The 23,644-nt window shown below is 39.2% G+C and overlaps 1 protein-coding gene across 2 annotated transcripts in view; it reads right to left on the bottom strand.

The window, feature by feature from the left end:
* Nucleotides 1-23,644, bottom strand: part of GDAP1L1 (ganglioside induced differentiation associated protein 1 like 1) — a 494,626-nt gene that overhangs the window by 13,319 nt on the left and 457,663 nt on the right. For both annotated transcript variants that reach the window (XM_044089994.1, XM_044089993.1), the window contains one exon: nt 14,744-14,858. In XM_044089994.1, the coding sequence (XP_043945929.1) occupies nt 14,744-14,858 (115 nt within the window). The remainder of the gene's footprint in view (nt 1-14,743; nt 14,859-23,644) is intronic.

The following is a 23,644-nucleotide window of genomic DNA, read 5'->3' as shown; positions in this document are numbered from 1 at the left end:
TATTGCCACTGAATGTTGTCTAGCTGAGACTACTACCAGTGTGACATTATTACTGGCAATTAGGTTGGGGTTTACATCATATGGCCCACCCCATATACATAACTGCTCCACTGAAAACATTCTGCTATGCATGAAGGTCTGTAAAAGAAGACTGAGCTCCCCAGTACTATAGTCTATAAAGTAGTTCATTTGGGATAATTAATACCATTATTTATTTAAAGTGAAACTTATTGCATGTTTTACTGTTTTACTCTTATTCAGAAGTAATTTTACACCAAATAATTTCTTGTGATATAGTCCTGGCTATATCATGTACAAGGCCTTTTAGTATTTTGAAATGTATGTCTGAGCATCAGTAACAGTACTGTATTGAATCGTTATTGAAGTGCAAGTGTGTAGATCTTCTGTATGGTGAAGTGTTCAGGAGGAAGAAGAATCCCCCACTAAATAGAAGTAAAACAGATAGGTAAAACATCTTAAAATTACTTTTCCTTTTTGCAAGCAGCTGCTGTCAGAGAAAGTCTTAATGTCCTTGGGAGGACAAGTGCCTTGTTTTTCCAGCTGTTATTTCTACTTTTGTACCTATCAAAATAAAATAGGGGTAAAATAGTAAGATTTTACTATACTGCCCTGCAAGTTATAAACAGCAGCTCATTATCAAGAATGGCACAACATATATGTATTGCCTAAATGCCTTTGTATACTACCAGCAGTTGTAAGAGAAGCCAACAGTAAATTAAAAAAGATAGATCAAAAGATGGATAGGTAGAGAGATAATAAAACAGCAGAACAGAAGCTGTAGGAATACAGGAATAGAAACTGGTATATGCGATAGATGAAGATTCCTGAGAGACTTTGCTGCAGTAGGAATTTGGGGTGAGGAGCAGAAGCACAACATTTGCTTCAATAACTAAGGTTTGAACATGTAGCTCTGTCAGACAAAACTGAGTCTATTCTGAACTCATACACACCACTGGCAGACTGCTGTAGGGATGAAAGTAAGCACAGATCTTCCACACAACCTCCTTAACATCAATTAACTGACTGCCATAATGGAGAGTAGTGGTTAGGCGTTCTAAGAGTTTATATTCTTGTGAGCTGGTCAAACATGGCTTACACCCCAGAGTTTTCTCTTTCAGATTGCTCCCATGTGGTCAGAAGTGCTTTCTATCCTTTAGTAACTGAATGGATTTTTACAATGCAACTCAGTAATGGGCTGATAATTAATCCTCCTCTGCAAGCGTTTGTGTCGCAGTACATTGTTAGCATGTGCTACTTTCAAAAAGCAGGCAGACAGGAATTACATGTTCATTTCCACCTCTCTAAACTCGCCGAGTGTGGCTCAGGCAGTGCTGTGCCTTGATCTTGCTATGGTTTTTTAAAACAAGCCACAAATCAAGCTTGTATGTACCCTTTCTTAGAACAGAGATGTGTATCACATATTCTGGGTAAATGTACAATAAACAAAGAGTACAGACTTTCCTCATTGCCTCAGGTCTGGAGTAGAGCCACACAACTAGAAGCACCAATGTTGGAAGGCATATATAACCAGGGAAGCAAGACAAACTCAGCTTTAGTACTGGAATGTAACACTAGTGTGAAATAACTTGGTGCTGGGCTGCATTTATCTCTTCAAGATAATAGTGCAAGCACTTAGTCTACGGTTTAGCCAGCTACGACCTTAGCTGTTTTCCCTTCTAGCTTGGGATACTGGTGAGGAACAACACACACACAGCAGGTGAAGTATCAACTAAATGATTTAAATATAATATATGTCGCTTTGCTGTCTTACTCTTCATATATCAAGGCATGTCATTTTTAAGAATGGTGGATCTGTTCTTGCAGTTTATAACTTTATATAGCTTGTTGTAGACTCTGAGCCATAACACTGTACACTAAATAATGTTGTAACATTTGACTGTATCTGTAGTGATATGGTATTGAAGCATACCATGATAGTTTGAATGACCACCACAACATACTAGATCACATTCCTAGCAGAAAAGCATAATGTAGCATTGGCTCATGCTATTTGTTGTTAAGGCCCAGAACTGACTATATTAGAAGAACTTATTAGTTGCTAGATACTAATAGTCACTGGATTGGGATTACCTAAACATCATATGTCAGAACAATAACACAACTAACAAGATTCAATGCTCACCAGGAAGATCCTCTTTTCTAAAGATAATTGCACAATGAAAACCCTTTTTGCTGCTGTGACCGTCCCTTGAATTGACACAGGTATGAATGCTTTTTCATTCCCACTAAAATATTCTGATTTAAAACATACTGCTGCTGCATTACACTTCTGTAAGTCCTGGTCCTTGAGGTACTGAACATCACATAAGCACCTTACATAGTAGATAATAAAATCTGGGCATTTTACATATTTTTATTATTTGGATAGTTGGTTTCAGATGCTGTAAGGAAACTCTGTTATGCTTTTAAAACTCCTAATTGAGTCATAATCTCATAATACTGGTGTAATAATCTTGGTTTGACAGTATCTGACTTATCCGGCTCTGTTGAGAGCAGAAACTGCCAATGATCTACATGACCTAGTAGAAGACAATATGAGCTTGTGCGCCACTAAACTGAAGGCAGCATTCTGTTAGTTTTTTTTTTTTTTTGCTTTACTTTCTGTTTGCTGGACTCTGCAATTGTTTGCTGAGCTCCACAATTCTGAGGGCTGCTTTCTCTCTGTTCCGTGGTTATTATGGCACGTGTTGGGCTTATGCAGGGGGTTCATAGGTTTATAGGTTCATAGGTGTTTACTAGGCTAACGACCACAAGCGCCTTTTTAAGCCTAGCCATGTATCCCAAATCTCTAACAAGTTCTGATACCCTTGCTAAGTGTAAGCATGGGCCTGGGAGATAAACCATTTATAGGTTATCTATGTCCATTAGAGACATAGGTGCCAAACCAGGGATGAATTTCTGATTTCCCATCCAATTGTCCAAGTTGCACTTGAATTGTGTTAGGGGGAAACTCTGCTTCACATAGAGGGGGAGCCTGTTCCATAGATGGGGTAGTCTTTGGGATACATACCTATCTATCCAGCAGGTCATATTTATATCACAGGCAAGGTTTAAGTCTTTAGAATGGGTAATTTTGGTGCTGTTTGTTTTGTGGATATGCAGGAGGTCCATCAGAGTGAAGTCTGACAATGCCCTATATACCAGGCATAGATCTCCCCTCAAAACCCTCTAGGAGACTGAATACAGGGAAAGGGCCTTGAGGAGATCTGCATAGGACATTTTACTTATGCCCTGTTTTCTTTTAGTGAGGAACCTCTGTGGACATTCCAATTGCTGGATATGCCTGGTTAGGTACATACCAAGGGGGGCACTGTACTCAATGATAGGTCTGATGAATGCCAAATACAGTGGAACAATGACTTCCTTGGACTGAGATGCCATACCCTTGTTTATCAGTTGCGCAACATAGAATGATTTCCTCACCACTGTAAACACGTGATGGTCAAAGGCTAGATTACTATCTATGTGTGTCCCTAAGTCCCTGACTACTGGGTCAACTCTAAGGTGTGTGTTGTCAATATGATAGTTACCAGGGATAGATTACTTCCCAAAGGATACTATTATGTATTTCTTGGCATTTAGTTTTAGTCCATGGCTCTGACACCAGTTGTTTGTCTGTGTCAGCCCCTCCTGGAGAACATTTGTGTCAGTGTGAGAGTCAGTGAGAGCTCCTAATTTGCAATCATCTGCACATTTAGTCAGCCAGAGACCACTGACATTGGCCTTGACTTCTGAGAAGTAAATGCCAAAAAGGAGCGGTCCAAGGACTGATCCCTGAGGGACTCCACTTGTGACTGGCCTATTTGTAAAGGTGGGCTCCCCAATTTTAACTTCCAGTCTATGAGCCAGGTGGCTATCCCCGGGTGACATACAGGCTTGTACCTAACATCTTGAGATTGTCAACAATGCTCAAGTGTGGTATTGTATCAAATACATTGGCCAGGTCAAGGTAGGCAGTGTGAACAATTTTGCCTTCATCCATTGCTTTGGTAACCTTCTCAAAGAAGTCCACCAGCTTGAGTAGACATGATCTGTGCTTGACGAAACCAAACTGGGTTGGGCCCAGTGTCTGGAAGTTTCCTATATCTCTATTGATCATCAATTCTTTCCATGGTTTTACATATAAGACTAGTGAGACTTATGGGACTGTAGTTTCCAGGGTCTGTAGATGACCCACCTTTGTGCAGAGGGATGACTGTTGCCCTTCTACATTCCTGCCTATTTGTGGGTTACAGTTAAATAATAATTCCAGAGGCCCGCATAGGTCATGTTTAATGCTATTTAGAAGGCATCCTGGGATATTGTCTGGTCCCACTGATTAAGTGGGGTCTATATTGGATGACTGAACATTGAAAAGTTCGAGTGTCATATGGTCGACATCATATGATCAAACTTTTAAAAGTTTGAACTTCCAAAAAAGTAAATAACTACACAAATAACCTACCTTAATGTTTTACGCAAGGGGTCAACCCCCCCTGCACCGCCCACACTCCCTGCTCTTTAAATACACCAACTCCAAGATCGGACTACAGTGCAGAAAAGGGAAATATTCCCATTCCGTGCTGTACGGAGATCTCCGTTAAAACATTCGAACTTTCAAAGGTTCGATCATATGGTGTCGACCATATGACACTCAACCTTTTGAAAGTTCGAGTATCCAATATAGACCCATGCAGTGTTTTTGTTCTTAGAGAGAGAGCATTAAGGACCTGTTCCCTATTGATAGTAGAGGAGTTCTATTTGATATTTCCTGAGGGAAGGTTGAGGGGGGGAGTGATGGGTAAAGTTGTAGATGAATTTATCAGCTAGGAGGTTTGCTATATCTTCTGGCTCAGTATAACTGACAACAATTACAATGAGGTCTGCACACAATTGTGTATTGCCTTTGCAGTTGCGGACATAGCTAAAGAACCCTTTGTGGTTGTCCTTGGCCTGGGAAGCCAAACTTACCTCAAATTTGGCTTTTGTAGACTGTCCTCTAAATTGTTTGTTTAGTTTGATGAGAGTGTTTTTATCATGCTGGGTGGTGCACCTCCTAATTTTCTCCACAATTTTATTCCTCCTGTTATACAGCCTACTGATTTTGTGATTCCATCAGGGTGGCTTGTTTTTTGAGTTAGTTCTGTACTTCTTCCTGGGGGGGGGGGGTACAGCTGTCTCTATGCAGGTATTAACATGCTTGTAAACAGTTTCTGTGAACAGTTCTGCACAGGCAGCAGTGTTGTCAGGGTTTATGGGGGCTTGAAATTTGCCAGGTTCTCACTTAATAGCAAGAGGTTAGCCTTAGAGTAGTTACTGAATATTCCAGGTTTAGCTGGGGATCCAGGTTTTATTTTTACTTCAAAGGAGACCATTTTGTGGTCTGACCTTACCAAGGAATGCATTACAGTAGGGGGTTTGCAGCAGTCTCCCATATTAGTGAGAACCAGATCCAGTATGTTTGCACCCCCTGGATGGTGTACTGACTATCTGGTCCAGGGAATTTGTGTTTACAAAATCCAGGAATCTCTGTGCCTGTGCATTTGGTGTCATATAGGATTCCCAATTAATAGTCAGGTAATTAAAGTCACCCATGAATATGGTATTGGGTTGGTTGGATGGTTAGTGTTTCTAATAAGTTTAAGTACATGGTATGGGGTTCCTGGGTCACAGAGGGGGGACCTCTAGCTTGCAAGGAAGTGGAATTGGATTTTACCTATGGTGAGTTGCACATGGAGCAGTTCGAGTGCATTGCCCTGTTTGACCATCCTTGAAGTATATTTATTTTTTATGTAAATAGAGATACCTCCACCTTTAGTCCCTGTCTGTAAAGTAGCTGGCCTAAATGTGTGGAAGGCATTATAACCTTGCACTGTTGGTGTGCTCTCTACAGCTTTAAACCATGTCTCAGTGACTGCACAGATGTTGGCATTCTCTAGGGTAAAGAGAGCTTATATGGAGTGGAATTATTTGTTTAGACTCCTAGCATTGAGCAGTAATATCTTTTGATTTTCTTGGTTTTGATTTGCTATGTCTGAAGTACTTTCAGTTTGGCATCGTCTAGGGAAGAAAACATTTTAACTAATATTCGAAAGCCTAGAGGGGAGAGGTGCAAACCATCCCTGACAAAGCAGTGTGGTCTGTTGACCATCTCTTTCCATGCTGACAAATATTGCATGCCCTTAGAATGACACCAGAAACTAAGCCAATTATTAAAGTCAGTCATCTTTTGTTCATATTGTGGCATCATCCTTAGAGAAGGTAAAATGCTGCTCAATGCTAAGCTCATACCAGCCTGAGACACACATTCCAATAGCTCCATGATGTCTCTCTTCATATAGCCTAGGGAGGTATGTCTCAGATCATTTACTCCCACATGGACTATGACTGAGTCATATTGGTAATTGTAGTCCAATGACCTGAGTGCATGCGTAATGTGGTGGATCCCATTCCCTGATAAGCAACTGACCATAACTTTCTCCTTACTCAGCCTGGTAAGAGGGACATCAGTGTGTCTCATGATGGAGTCTCCAATGACTAGAATGTTGGATAGTGTGGTGGCTTGCCTTATGGGCTTAGAGGTCGAGGCTCCATGAGATTTAGCTCTATATGTTGGTGTGGGTGCTGTTTTGAAAGAGCTCATTTGGGGTAGCTGAGGGTCTTTGTTATGTGTACTTCGTCTAGGAGGTCTTTGTAGTTTAAGAAGGTTACATGTAAGTGCCTCAGCATATGTGGGTCAATATGCCTGCTTTGAATTGTGCGTGATGGGTGCAGCATGTGTACTACTGACAACCTTATTGACATTAGGACTACTTTTATGTGAGAGATTTGCCTCCAATGACATTGTGTAAATACATCTCTCACATACCATATCAGTTTGTTTGACAATTAACTGGTTGTCAGTAAACATGAGGCAATTTCTACATTGCCTCAGGATTCCCATATCCAGCAAGCCAGTAATGGAGACAGTAGGGAAGTTCATATCCATGTCAACAGATATTCTGAAGTTAGAAACAAATCAAGCAGTACTTACTGAAAACAAATAATTAGCTTATCAAAAATGATGAAAAGAGGGGAGTCGCATGAATGGCTACTGCCTGGCTACTACTAATGCTGGTCTCACCACAGCTTCACCAGAAGTAAAATGTTAGCACCAATCCCAAGAAGAGAAGCAGCCTACAGCCTGTTTGGTGATCCACAGTCTTGTCCCAGATGATGCAAGGATCTGTAGGCTTGTAGCATTTTTCTGGTAGATGCCTTGAATAGCAATCAGACCAATCAGGGAAGTTAAGCACAGACACTCACTCACCAACCAGAAACATGTACCTATGAACCTATAAACAGTATATCATAAATTTGTGGTAGTAGTATACTATATAAATCAAATTCATGATAGTAATGTACAGTCATGGCAGAAAAGTGAAACATTGGGTAATATTAAATAATCTTTACAAACACAGTAGTTTTACAATGCTTTTGTGAAGGAGTAGACTGAAGAGGTGAAGAAGCCTCCATTCAACTTCCAAGAGAATGAAGAACAGCAGTCATTCCCCTGCAAAAGGGAGGACCTTCCAGAGACCCAGGCAATTACAGACCTGTAAGTCTGACTAGCCTCATATTTATAGCCATGGAAAGACTTACCATTTGATTAATCAATCAGGACACAGGGAACCTCCAAACACTAGACCCGTCTTAGTTTGAATTCATCAAAAGCCGGTCATGCTTACTCAACCTGGTGAATTTTTTTTGAAAAGGTCACCAAAGCAACGGATGAAGGCAAAACAGTACATGTTGCAAACCTTGACCTGGCCAAAGTTTTAACATAATTCCCCACTCAAACATAGTAGAAAAGCCAAATAAACTGGGAATATACTAGCTCAAAAATAGGATGCAGATAATCAAAATACAGGAACCGCCTGTAGATTCCCAGGGTTCTGTGGTTGGGCTTCTCTTGTTTGGCATCTACTTTTCTGAAGTAAAAGCCAATACCAAAGGGCTCTGCCTGACTAAGTTTGCAGATAATTGCAAGCTAGGAACAGATGCTGAATTCCCATATGACTTATCCATCCTGCAGGAAGGTTTGTCTCAAATAAATAACTAGTGCCAAAATCATGAACTGAAACTAAATGTCAAAAAATGCATTAGTGCATCCTTTGAAAAGTCATCTACCCAGGGAACTACCACACTGACAAGACACACTCTAAGAGTTGACCCAGTTGTTCAGGATTTGAAAACTTATGTGGACAGTGACCTAACTTTTGACCAGTGTGTCTAGTGTTGTAACAAAAGTCCTTCTATATTGCACAGCTTAAAAACAAAGGGACTGTGTCAAGATCTAGGGATGTCATTGTCCCCCTTTACTCAGCCCTTATTAGGCCAGTCATTGAGTATAATGCCCTCTTTGGCATGTATCTGTCCAGACAAATGAAACAAATGTACACCCACAAAAATACCTTACTAAAATGATACAAGGCCTAAACAATATGTCCTCAAAGCCCTGTCACTGTACTCTGTATCCTACAGATTGCTAAGACGTGTGCTGTGTCTTGCATACAATTAATTCTCTGACTCATTACTGATGGATTTACTGCACATAGACAAGTCAAATATCATCAGAATTACTTGGTCTAGGGATCTAAACCTCTTCTGCAACATCACCAGAATGGTTTTAAGGACACATATATGTATATTACAGAGGATACCACTGTTGTGGAACAGACTTCCCATCCACATAAAACAAAGTTCATCTGTGTCTATTTTCAAGCACAACTTAGATCTATGGATGGGAAACAGAAAATTTCCCCTGGGGCTGACCTCTGTACTACTAATAGACAGAGGCAGCTCCTAAATGCTTTATCCTATGCATGGGTCCCTTCAAATTATCTATTGTATGCTCTCAGTTATTGTCATTAGTGGTAAGACCAATCTATAATCAAATGGGGATAGGTTATTTTGAGCCCAAAAAGGGAAATCGGCTAGGCTAAAATGGTCCACAAGGGTAGCTAGCCTAGTACTTACCTACGAACTTGTAAGACAGGCATAGTAAATATGCATTTGAGAAATTATAAGTAAAAGTAATATTGGTTATATGTAAGTTTTGTTATAAAGACTGGAAGCAATGAGCAATATAGTCCTGTAGGATAAACTAGCTTAGAGAGTGTGATATAATTTTGTATTACTAGAATTAAGAATTACAGAACTCCCTACAGCAGTCAGACCTATTCTAATGAGAGTAGTGGCACAGGCCAAAGTTTGCATTTGCATCACGTGTGTATAGGTTTAGGAGTGAGTCAATTTCATTGTAATGGTGACGGTGTCCATTGTAGGAACAGGAAGCATTTGATAAAGCATCCCTACTCGTATAGGCAGACAGTCAGAAGTGGTCGACTGATCATCTGCCCTCTGCTGGTGTTAAATGGCATGACATAGCACCAACACAGTAGTATGATGTATATTTGTGATGTGCTATGCTAAATGAAAGGAATTAAAAATAAAAGATCGGGTGGGTCTGAGACGATAACATACTAACACAGCTTGCCAACATGCCATCAGGTCTAAATAATTTTTTAAGCCATACTTCTGAAACTGTAAATTTGTATGCGTCTCCACTTCCCATTCTTCAGGTGGGCTATCCAAACAGAGGTGATGATATATTATTGACAACTGGTGTATGATGTTTGTGTTGCTTTCCCTGTACTGTTCTGGATCAAGACAGAATGATTATCATTACTCTGCTGGAAAGAATAGATAAGGCTAATCAGTAAAATATGGTTAAAATGTGTTAATGAAAATAAACTCCCAGTTACACTTCTGTAAATGCATTGAGTAGCAAAGGAACATTGCCCAGACCAAAGTATGAGTCATTCTGTTTTCAGCTTTATCTTTATCTTTACCTTTATTATCTGTAAACTACACCATTGATCTCCAGTGTTACACATTAATAGGAATGTCACTCGTTCCATTTTTAAAAATGATCTGTACTACAGGGGATGACAATTTTTTCACACTGCCCATGAAATTTAGAAGTATAAATTCATAACTTATTATGCTGTGTAATCTGCAAACAATAAACAGTTTATTATACTTAATTTTAGTGAGTTTTGCATGTCTGGTATCATGTCTAAATACAAGGTACATAATCTATCACAAAATTTAGGTGAAAAAAAGAACATCATGGACTACACAGCTAATGAATTTCTGGGAATGGTTCAATAATATGTCTTGCTGTTCAACTTTGAATGGTGAATTTCTGAGATGAATTAATAAACCCACAAAATAAACTAATTTATTTTCTCTGGGATTCTAAAGTGCCCAATCTGCAACTTTATCTCCTGGGATATATATGATACAGGTCAAGGAACAAAGAGTTGAAATGAGAAGACCAATTGAGAAGGTCTGAGTCTCGTAAAATGGCTCACCTTTTCTGCCGGGAAGTAAAGGAAGGACATGATTGATCCCTGCTGAAAGACATGGGTACTGCAGGTGTCAGCTATATGTCACATCAGAACTTATGATGCAGCTAGACATTCCTGAAGAACCAAGGACTTATCATTTTGGAGTTCACAAATAGACTAGCCTCCTGTCAATGCAAAGAGTGGACAAAGATGGAGATCTCCATATCACTCAACTACCTGTCCCTAGAAAAGACTTTGAGGTATAAATACTTTACTTCATCTCATTGATGGCGAATAGTTAAGCTTGCAACACAGGATCACTGGAGGTTTTTGAGTAAGGAATGCGTAATGATGGCCATCATAGTGGTTCTAACAGATATTTTTCAGGTGAACCAGGGAATAACAATATATAGCAAATAAAACAGTCATATAAACCAAGTGCAGTCCCCTAATGGCAGTTCCACAGGTAACAAACATGATTCAATCCAATAAAATGTCCAACTCACAAAATAAAAAGTAATTGCAGTTTATTATAGTAGTTAGCGCTTTCACCCGTAGGCTTCTTCAGACTTTACAATACCCAAGTAATATGCACAAGTTTAAAAACCTTAGACACTCACAAGATTGGTCGAGCATCGACCAATAGCAGCAATAGTGAATTCCCTATACACAATGTAACTAAGACGCTTTGAAAAAGTGTCTAGAAAACAAAGCTTCAGCAATCATCCACTTAGATAAATCAATGTAAGAGGATATATAGTTACTTGCAGCCATCTAACAGTCATAACTAATCAATTTAAAAATATATGTTTACCTGGCAAGATGTTATAACAGCCTATGCAAACGCTGAATAAAATCCACGACATTTTCAAATTTAACAGTGTCAATAATATTGAGCGCTTGTACAGCAAAAGCGCGAATAAAAATTTTTTAAACAATATAAATCCCATGTATAAATAAGACCTAAACTTCATATAATTCATAAAAATATGTTTATGCACGGAGTTGCTGCATCTCCAGTGTTCCGGGACGAAATATTCGTCAATTGTGTGACGTATAACGTCAACAGGAGCTCTGTGCAATAAACGTGCATACGCACTAATCATGTTAGAGCAATAAAACAAGTAGACCAAGTTCTACGAAAATTTATAAAACTACCTACCTAACAAACTATCTAGCTGAAAACTAAACTAAATAGAGGTGGTACTACAATCATATAAAACACTTATGCAGCAAAAACGCTAGTAAAATATTTATAACTAGCATAAATCGCATGTATAAATAAAACATAACTTCCATTTAATCCATAGAAACGCATTTATGCACAGAGTTTGTCAATTGTATACAAGAGCTCCGTGCTGTAAACACATATACAGGTTGGTCACATTAAGGCAATAGAACAGGTAGACCAAGTTTAACAAAAGATTTTTGTTAAAAATACCTTCCCAACAAATTAAATGGATAATATACTACACCTCCAGGTCACTAGCTACCAGATTGTTGAAAATAACAAATTGTTGAAAATAACAAATAATGCTGCACTCGTTCGGTGATTTTGTCGATCCAGGTGCAGCAATAATAAAACTCATAATCCTGCAAGAACTATGAGAAAAAACAAATAGCACTAAACCATGGTAAAAACCAAGGTAATGCTTAACTACTATTAAGTCTAGCAATGATGTAAGTGGTTTCAGGAATGACAATATTTGAGTAAGTTCACTACTTACACATTAAACCTACCATCATAAGTTTTAAAAATGCAGGGTTAGAGGCTATGTGTAAAAATATATATGCAACAATCTGTATAAAAAATAGACCAAGCCAATAGCAGGTACATATATATATCTTAATAGTGAATGAATGCACCAGCACACTAACAATAGTCATAGATTCCTTAACTCAATGTTTAGGTCTGGCTAATCTTCTTTTTTTCAAAACTGGTTTAATCTGTACTTTATCGTTAAGTCCAGGTGGTCTGTCAGCTCTGCACTTAACTATCCATCTCAACTCATTTTCTAGAGTAAAATTCACTATATCACCTCCTCTTTTATTCTGATGACAGACTTGGAGTACACAAAATAAAAATGTATGTGTAACACCTTTGGCAAGGACATGTTTTGCTAAAGCATTAGTGGGGGAGCCGATACGGACATGATATAAATGTTCCCTAATCCGCTCCCTCAATGTCCTATTGGTTTTACCTATGTAAAACGAGGGGCACTGAATGCATCTGGCCAAGTAAACAACATTGGTACTTCCACAGTCAGTCCCAGTGTGCAGAGCATATTCATAAAGGGTAGTAGGATGAATGAAACTCACACTGGAATCTATGTGTCTACACTGCCTACACCCACCACATGGTCTAGTATTAAATTCAGTTGTTCCTATTCTATCTTGACCAATGGTTGTTCTAGGGTTACATAGCATTCTCTTCAGGTTAGGTTTATTTTTATATACTATCTTCGGTGTTAACCCCACTATAGACCCAATTTGATCATCCAACATCAAAACATCCCAGTGTCTCTGCAGGGTCTCTCTAATAAACCAAACATCTCTGGTGAAGAATATAGTTGCTCGTATGACATCCGAGGTGACTTCAGGCAAGTTGTTAATAGATGTTATCGGTTCGAGGAAATATGGCCTAGCCTTATCTAAACGCATCCCATTCACCTCAGTGACTAGCTGATCAAATCTTTTAGTCTCATATCCCCTAGAACTAAAACTACGCCTCAAGTGGTTAACTTCACTTTGATACTCATCTTCAAGGGCATTCAGCCTTGAGGCTCGCATAATCTGCCCTTTCATCACATTGTCGAACACATATTTGGGATGCATGCTCCCCCTATGTAGAAATGTGTTTCTGTAGCATGACTTCCGATGAATTGAAGTATTAAGAAGTCCACTTGCAAGTCTAGTGATGTTTACATCTAAAAAAGAAATCTCTACACTAGAGTAATTCAGAGTAAACTTCAAAAACTCTGTGGACCTGTTCATATATTCATAACTTGCTAGCAGACTTTCTTCGTCACCCAGCCAAATCATAAAGAGGTCATCTACAAACCTCCTGTATAATCCTATATGACTCATCAGGGCTTCATTCTGCAGTATAAATTCATCTTCCCACTTGGCCATGATGAGATTGGCGTAGCTATTGGCACAGGACGTGCCCATCGCTACGCCATCTCTTTGTAAATATAAATCATCGCCAAACAGGAAGTAGTTAGAATACAAGATTGTTTCTAATAACAATGATATCAGGTCTATTTTCTGAGAACTATAGTTGGACTTAGAATATAAATATTCAGATATGCTACTAACCCCTATGTCGTTAGGTATTACTGTAAATAAACTTATGACATCGAATGTTACCAGAAGATACTCCTGTTTCTCATCTAATGTTTTGGTATACTCATATAACTCTAGCAGAAACTGTTTGCTATCTTTTAGGATAACTGGATTCAAGTCCACTAATGGTCTTAAATAATATTCAACATAAATTGAAAGGGGTTCTGTAGCCCAACCTTGTCCTGCCACTATGGGACGCATGGGAGGTTTGTTCAGACACTTATGTATCTTCGGATGTCCCTGTATAATGGGTAAGCGGGGATTCTTAACTGTAAAATATTCATAGGTCACTTCATCTATAGATTTATTCATCAATAAGTCATCTAACATGTCATATATTTGAAAAATCTTGTCAACCACTTCATCCATTGTGGTTTTTCTGTAGAATTTTAAATCTCCCAACATTTCATTCATCCAAGTACAGTAGTCTTGTAGGTCCATCACAACAATTGAGCCCCCTTTATCGGCTGGTCTTATTGCTAGAGTTTCATCTGACTTCAAAACTTTTAAGGCTTCCCTCTGGTTATAATTCAAATTAAACCTATTATGTTTCCTTTCACCATCATTATAAAACTTATAAATATCATTCTCAAAGCGTCTTAGTTACTTTTTCAAAGCGTCTTAGTTACATTGTGTATAGGGAATTCACTATTGCTGCTATTGGTCGATGCTCGACCAATCTTGTGAGTGTCTAAGGTTTTTAAACTTGTGCATATTACTTGGGTATTGTAAAGTCTGAAGAAGCCTACGGGTGAAAGCGCTAACTACTATAATAAACTGCAATTACTTTTTATTTCGTGAGTTGGACATTTTATTGGATTGAATCGTGTTTGTTACCTGTGGAACTGCCATTAGGGGACCGCACTTGGTTTATATGACTGATTTATTACTGATTTTTTTGTCTTGTGTGGGACCCGTGCTCCATTTGCTGTGTGTGGCGTACTTGATCTGTATTATATAGCAAATAAAACTCAGACATATACCTTCATATTCCAGTTTTCTCTTCTCCAGCTCAGCTTCTACTTGATCTAACACCATTGCTAATTCTCCAAGGATTTTTTTCAGATAATTCACGTTGTCATGATCTAGGATCTTGGACTGCAAGATAAAATAGTACTGTTAGTTATGTTCTATTAAAGTTGAATATCACCTTAGCTTATTTCTGTGTTTTCAAGCTGTGCTATATTTGTTATGGAGGCATAGATATAACTCATTTAGTATTTTAGAAAACATTTTCTGTTCTACTTCACTGTACTTCAAGAAATTTAAACAATCTTGAAACTATTGTAAATACCTTGACAGGATGGGCTGCATGCCTTAGACTAGCACTTGCTTGTTTTCCAGTAACCTCTGATACCAGTAACCAATATCCATTTTCCATTCTTTTTGTGATCCACATGGCAGAATCCCGGGTGTGTGCCAATGCTTTGGGTGGTGACGCTGTGTTTTGCAGTGGCATCCCAGACAGCATATGCATTTGGTAGCCCAAAAAGATGCACCTAACACTCACTCTGCGCTAGTGAACATTCACAGTAATAAAAGTGCTTTCTATGCAATGTGTGCAAGCTGTCACCAAATTGAATAGATGAGTGTTAATTGATAAAATAAGCAACCTTATTCACAAAAAAATACCACTGGCTTTTATAGTTCAATAAATTGACTAAGTACAGTATTAGGTATTACTTCCTTTCCTGAGAATGCCAGTGCCACCTATAATTTGACTGATATGACTGATTGTACCAAATAGTATTATAATACTAGCATCCTTGCAAAATGCAGTATTACTGTTCCAGTGATACAAGTCATCTAAGATGACTTTCTAGGCAAGCTTAATTACTTTGGAATTGGAGAAAACTACATTACTAAAGATTATATTATTTATCATTATACCATGACCCCCCCAAAACGTGCACGCTGATTGGCCAGCGTGCACATTGTAAATCGAGTTATACTAATGGAAAAAGGTCCGGTCGCCCGGACTTTTTTCCATTAGTATAACTCTACTTTTAAAACACTGTCTCGCTATGTTAAATGGCTTTAACATAGCGAGACAGCTTTAAAATAAGCAACGGAGATCTCTGTTGCTTATTTTAAAGCTGTCTCGCTATGCTAAACCCATTTAACATAGCAGACAGGTTTTAAAAGCAACGGAGAAAGCAAGATCTCCATTGCTTTTTTACTGTTCGCTATGTTAAATGGGTTTAACATAGCGAGACAGTTTTAAAATAAGCAACAGACATCTCCGTTGCTTATTTTAAAACTGTCTCGCTATGTTAAACCCATTTAACATAGCAAAAACAGTAAAAAAAAAGCAACAGAGATCTCGCTTTCTCCGTTGCTTTTGCCCACAGCTCTGATGTACATCAGAACTGCCGCGGATGCCAGACATCTGCGGAAGGGCAGTAAACAGGCATTATACTATGCCATTATTTAAGAAAAGTAATAGTTTCTTTTCTTAAATAATGTCATGGTATAATAGCAATAACCCACTTCTGGGTGTGGGTAATGCTGTATTTACCCACGGTTGGCTTTGTTTGGTGGACCAAACCACGCCAACCGTGGGTAAATCCAGCATTACCCGCACCCAGGCGTGGGTTATTGCTATAATAATCCACTGACTCATACTCAGTTTGATTGATACAGTCTTTTAACATTTTTAGCTGTAGATCTTACACTACATGAAGTCATTTGTAAATTAACTAACTGGAAATACACTTATAAAAATGTTTTCATGGTAGCTGAATGAGTACCTCAATATGCATTTATTTAATCAGTTCTACAACATGCAACAGCTTGCTTCAAGTCACTAACTGGAAAACAAAATAAGCAGGCAAAACTAAGCATAATATAAAGCAACTGAATGAAACTATAGCATTTCAATAAAACAAAAACTAATAGATAAAAATTATATATGACATGGCTGAGAAACATATGATTATTTTGCTAGAATGTAAGCAGCCAAATGGTCAGTTAAAAGAAAGTAGAAGAGACAATATGGAATTAAAGAGTAGCACGTGAGAAGGAACAAAAGGAATATGAGGTGGCTGAGTATAGAACACTGGACAGGCAGAAAGCAGCTGTAAATTTGGAAAAGGTAACAGCAGAAAACTGAGCAGCATAAATGCATAAGGAGTGCACTGTAAGTTATGCATTGCAGTTATGTTTTATAGTGCCCTCCCATGCAGAAGGCTTCCCTCCTCATACCACTTTTCAAAATATCTGAGTTTGTTGTAAAGGAAACTACCACTCAGTGATCTCAGACTGGTGCCTTGACCATGTATACCTGTCTGTAGAACTGGCCCTTGCAAATCAAGTTCTACCCAGGTTAACAAAAATAATAAATAAATAAATAAATCTCCCATGTGCAGTGATAGGGCAGGTAGTGAAAGTAAGCTCATGGAATACAGTGAGGGGAAGGTAGGTGGTTACAAAGAATAAGAGCTGAATGGAGGAGGAAGGATGTAAAACTGCAAGAAAAAGAGATGAAGCTGACCATAATGGAAGTAATGAAACAAAGGGGTAGTGCTACTGACAGAGTAAAGCAGAAGACAAACACCAACAAGTAGTGTTTGTTAAGTTGAGACACATTTTTTGGAAAATTAACTGAAAATAAAAGCTGTAAACATTAGTATAATCCTGTAAGCATACAAAGTTCGGTTTATGGTTGCATTTTAAAACGCTTTGTTAGAGGAATTAAATATGTATAACAATTACAGCTAATAAATGGAATACCTTATCTCTTTCTCTCTCTCTTTTTACAAAAGTGGAAGCTGGCTTGGTTTGTATCCACTGTATACTTCTAAAGTTAATTCTGATTTCTTTCTTCAAATATCACATTTTATTTTAAAGCTATATGATAAACACTAGGGCCCAAATACAGAAAAGTTACCATCAGGTGTACATGAGGTGTACACCTCTCAGTAACTTTTTTTTAATCTGAGACAGGACAGCCCTGCCTTGGTGCTGCAACACAAAGATGTGCAGCACTTCAGGTGAGTTGTCTTCACAGCCATATTAGATGTTAATGAAGTATTCTGTGGGAGAGGCATATGATTATTAACCATGTGCTCTCCATGCACAACTGTCTGCGGTAAGACATTTACACAGTCACGTGATCCAGAGAATTGCTGCATATGTTGCACTGTCACTCCTGGCAACTCATGGCAATGCTGGGGAGTTTAACAGTCAGGTAGTGCTATGGGTGTGTGTGAGTTTGTGTATGTGAGAGGCTGCATATTTGGGTATATGTGTGAGTGTGTGTGTCTGCCTGGGAGGTTGCAGGAGTGGGGTTAGTGAAGGCATAGGTTAGGTGCAGATGTGTGAGTCATACTTTCATACACCCACTCTTAAGCTAAAGATCAACACCTGAAAAACTGGGTTGGGGGCCATCAACCACCAGGGATACTTCTTTAGTAATACATAGGTTGGAGAGGAACCACTAGCCACCAAGGAAACTTCCACAGTAATACAGAGGTTAGGGGACCACTAGCCACCAAGGAGAATACTAAAGATTTTGACTGGGGAGAACACTTGACACCACTTCACTGCTGTGCCTTAAGGGCACTTATAGAAGAGATTGGGGAGATGGGAGAGAATAGACAGCAGAGATAAGACAGCATGTCTCAAAAACACTTGTATAAACATCTGGGGCATTAGCCACCAGGGATAACTCTAAAGAAGTGGGTTAAAAAGGGGGACAGTCAATACCAGGGATATTCTATATAGCATGCCTTAAAGGCATTTCTTTAAATTAAAAAAATGTGGTGCAGACAACTACTAGAAAGCAGGGTTACTAAAAGTAGTATGTCTTAAAAGCATTTCCTTAAATGAAAAAAATGTGGTGCAGAGACCCACTAGAAAGCAGGGAAACTATAAGTAGCATGCCTTAAAATCACTTCCTTAAATGAAACAAATGTGGTGCAGAGACCCACTAGACATCAGGGATACAATAACTAGCATGCCTTAAATGCACTTCCTTAAATGAAAGATACATGGTACAGAGAACCACTAGACACCAGAGATAGAATAAGTAGTATGCCTTAAAAGCACTTCCTTAAATGAAAAAATTGAGGTGCAGAGAACCTCTAGACAGCAGGGATACTATAAGTAACATGTCTTAAAGACACTGAAAAGGATTCCAATCCTGCACCCTCCAACCTCTCACAGAAGATAATATCACTGATACCATCACTGATACCAGGAACATAATGTAAAAAGTATATAAGATTTTATTAAATACACATATATATAAACTACAAAGTGGAGAAAGGTTTTTAACCCTGTACCTTTGCTTCAGAAAATATCAACATTAAACAACCCCAGGATTCAATAAAGTCTGTGTAGGCTCCATGTAGAGTCTACATGGAATATATCCATGTACATGGCCACAGATCCCCCTCAGCAGCTCGCCAAACATATTAATTTCTGTGCATGCCTAAGGGTTGTCACAGCAACACAGATATTGAATCTGTGTAAGACTGACAGCACAGCCACATACCTTTCATCCCATTAACCTTGGCCAAAAGGTGTACAAGACATTTTATTTCATTAAATTACATTATTTTTTTTATGTTAATGTGCTTGTTTGCATGGTGTGGTGCGTTGCTTAGCTATGCTTAGCTTTGTGCACATATACATCAGACATCTGCTAGACATCTGAAAATAGAAACTGGATGCATTCAATGTTCATAATTTTAATTATTGTTTTTACTTTTTTTTTCATGTGCTTGTTTATGTGATGTTGCACGTTGCTTAGCTAGCCATAGCATGATGTACTTAAGCTACACAGCTAAAAACATAAAATAGATGCATTCAATTGTTGTAGGTCTGCAGTGCTTAGAAACATGCAAACCAGTGCAGCGAAGCTGTGCTACACCCAAAGGCACCTTCGCAGTATATCTGAAGATATTCGAGTTCCCTTCACTAACTCAGTGGCTAGATAGGTTGAGTCATGATCTACAGTGTAGTAGGTTCCGGGTTCAAGTCCCAGCCAGTGATGCTTTTTACATATAATGCTGTGAAACTGTGTCAGGTGACTGAAACATCAACTGACCTTTAATTAAATAATTGTTATATTTATAAAAGCTACGCAATGCTAAGTCAATGGTCTTTTCCAGTTTGCTCATTCCTAAGCTTCGCTTAAATAAGGTTTGTGTGACTTTGCGTGATGCTAAGCAATGCAGTGCATTTTTGAAAGTTACAGAATGATGTGCAAGGGTGGGAATGCAGCCTATTTAAAGGCCAATAGGCAGGAATTTCACATCATTCCTTGGAGACTTAACTGTGGATATGACTACTACTGTTGGTGAGGGAGAGTGCTTTAGGGCACAAAAGTGGGGTGTGCAGGAGTCCAGGGTTTTTATTGGACTCCTTGTATGACACCAAGAACCCTGGCTGTCGCAGGGTGACTACTAGGGCTCAGAGTGTAAGCCTGAGACCTGGTACAGTTTGGTCACGAACCAAACCAGTGCAGCTGGTATCCTCCACACTGGTGAGCAGCGTCTTCATCACTATGATGACCTGTATCATAAGAAGAGGGAAACCTTGGACTCTTGGATTCAAGATACTAGGGATAGGCATATCCCACAGATATGTAAGTATGTTTTACAGTAATTTATAAATATACAAGCTGAATCTGTGAAAAACTGGTATTCATAATGGTTTTCTTCTCTTACCACAGCTGCAGAAGAGAGGGCTCACAATGCAGTCCCATGCAAGGCTTTTGGCCAGGATAAGGCAAGTGCATGGTATGTAAAAAATCAATAAAGTAATAACTTAATGCATAATTTAATAGTACAATAAAGTAAATATCGATATTGCAGTCTTAGCAGTCATGTATGAAATACCTGGGACATCATATATTTTTTTAATGTGTCACTGCATATCCGAAATTGTAAAGTTAAAAAAAAATGGGCACCTGTCCCAGAAAAAAGTATCATCCATACAGAGCTCTCCATTTCACACGTGTCCACTAGACACACTTAATTTGGTCCAATTGGCTTGACAAACAAACTTATGTTGTCAACACCCTCCTCTCTGGGGGCAACAGTCCAAATTCAGCTGAAAAAACGTTAAAGTGCACAGTTGTTGCCACTGAAGAAATGGATAGCTGTGGTTCTTTCCTACACCTGTCCTGCACATACCTACCTGCCTTTCACTATGTTTTCCCCCTGCTGGTACCCCATTTCACCACTGTACTATCTCCCTGATTTTTCTTTTCCTTAACGAATTTTTGAGTGATGCTAAATGGTGGTATGTTAATATATGCATTTGAAGCCATAATAATTTTGTCAAAAAGTACACCTCTGCCCTATTTTGGGCCCAGTACCATTGCACCTGAAGGGCAGTGCATCAACCCACCAAGCTGCACAGCCAGTTAACTAGCACAGATGTTTTAAGCAAAACATAGTAATTGTCATTTGCTCAGCATTAGGTATGTTTAAGCAATGCTGCACATCATGCCACATTGTGCAAATCTGCTAAATGTTTAATGGAAAAAATAGGAGTTTAACTGGGACTGTAGTACAGAAACACATCACTATAAAGCCATACACATTCTACTAGACATAGGTGGGGTATGTAAGAGCAGGTAAGTGTTTGATTATATCTATAACATGTAAAATATGCCTGCTAAAAGATTAAGGAAAAATAGAAATTTAACTAGGACTCTAGTGCAGAAATATATCACTACAAAGCCATACACATAATAATAAATTGAGGCACAGCTAGGGGTTGCAGGGGCTGAATCTGACACAGAGGTTGACATCCCTCATCCACCCTCATTATCACCATACACAACCAGCATGCCTATCCATACCCAGTCCCTTGTGGCTACTGGTGTCATTCTAAGGGGATCCAGTATCTGTCTGACTGGGATGACATGAATGACAGACCTAAATGCTTTGCCAGAGATGGCCTGCATCTGTCACCTCTGGGGTTCTGGATACTGGCAAAGGCTCTTGCCACCACTATAGTGCCTTTTTAGGCAGTGTTCCAAAGACCAAATTACTACCATAACAGCTACAAACAAATGCAATCTGAGGGTCATGCTGCTCAATGTAAGAAGTCTAAATCTCAAAATGCACTCGCTCAAAGTACTCCTTAAAATGGAGAACATCAACATTTGTGCTGTAACAGACACCTGGTTCAAGGCAACAGGTAGCACCCTTGCACTACCAGGCTATAACTCATTCCATACCTTTCAGCCCCAAAACTTGGACTGAAGCTCCAAAGGTGGTGGTGTTTCCATATTCATAAAGGATGTGCACACCTCCAGACTGGTAGCCCAACATGATGCATCAGAGATACTTTAGGTGCAGCTAACATTGGGTAAGACAGTGATTCAGGTCATAGCCTGCTATAGGTCCCCAACCATGACCCAGGACTCACACTCCACATTCCTAAGCACCCTGGAGAATATTAGGGTCCAACCTAACACTCTCATACTGGGTGACTTCAACTACCCCTCCATTAACTGGGAAAACTACTCTTGTACCAATACACTTGCCCAACGTTTCCTGGAATTCATTAATTCCAATGTCCTGGACCAGCTCATTCGTACCCCCACTAGAGGTAGCAACATCCTTGACCTGGTCATTACTAACATGGGTGACCATTGCTCTGTACCAATAGACACCTCCTTCCTGGTTAGATCCAACCACAAACTAATCACCTTGGAACCCCCCCCCCCCCAGAAAAGGTAACTACAATGAAAAACTTCTCCAAAGCTAACTTTGGGCTCCTAAAAACAGAGGTGGCTAACTTCACAGCACACATGCAAAAGGAAAACAGCTGCATGACTGCCGAATCATATACTAATGCCCTGTATGAATACATACACAAATGCATGGAACTCGCCATTCCCAATAGAACCAAGACACACTCCTCCAAAAAAAGGAAGCCAATCTGGTGGTCCCCTGCCATAAACAAACTCTACAACAGAAGGAGGAAACTGATGAGAAATAAGGTGAAGTCCCAAGACTGGAAAAACACCCTTACCAGCCACAACAAAAAGTTGAGATCCCTCTTCAAATTCTCCAAAGCTAATTATGAAAACAGAATTGCAGCAGATAGTAAAGACAACCACAAGGCCTTCTAATAGTTATGTAACGAATCTCCACGGCAATACCCAGATTTGATCAGAGCTGTTGTACAATGGCATCTCCTATATGGAGCCAACAGATATTGCCAATATACTGGCTGACAGATTCAGTGCCAACTTTACTCCTCTCTCCCCCACCAAAGGACCAATCACAATATCAGTAGATTGTCAGGCACCCAGTATTACTGCTGCATGGGTTAAAACAGCACTGTCCAAGCCAAGAATACAGCTTCTATGGGACCTGACAATATCCCTGGCTGTGTTCTACATGAACTACAGAGTGAACTGGCACCTCACCTGTGTGCCCTGTTCAATCACAGCCTCGCTTCAGGCTTTGTCTCTACCAAATACCGCACTGCTATAGTCATCCCTCTCCACAAAGAAGGAGTGACTACAGACCCTGGGAACTATCTCCCCATTAGTCTGACAAGTCTGATATATTCTGTCCTGCCTTATATAAGTGGTACATTTTGGGTTATCTCTGCTTAATATTCTGAGCTTTGGCTGGCTAAGATCTACCTGAAATCAACTGGACATATAAGTGAATTTAAGTACACTTTTATCTGCTCTTTTTCATATAGTATTGTGTTTAATTCATTTATTTGTGTTTCTCACAGAATATTAACTCAACTGAAGTTGTGGCTGTCTCTCTACAGAGTACTTGTTAGAATTTCTGTGTAGCCATTGATAGCAGTGGGGGGTAGTTTCACTTCATCACTGATATTCTGTCCCGCATTATATAAGTGGTACATTTTGGGTTATCTCTGCTTAATATTCTTAGCTT

Source organism: Protopterus annectens, chromosome 12.part0, assembly GCF_019279795.1.
Source record: "Protopterus annectens isolate FY-2018-M chromosome 12.part0, PAN1.0, whole genome shotgun sequence".
Taxonomy (NCBI): Eukaryota; Metazoa; Chordata; order Ceratodontiformes; family Protopteridae; genus Protopterus; species Protopterus annectens.
This window is presented reverse-complemented; position numbering and strand designations above follow the sequence as displayed.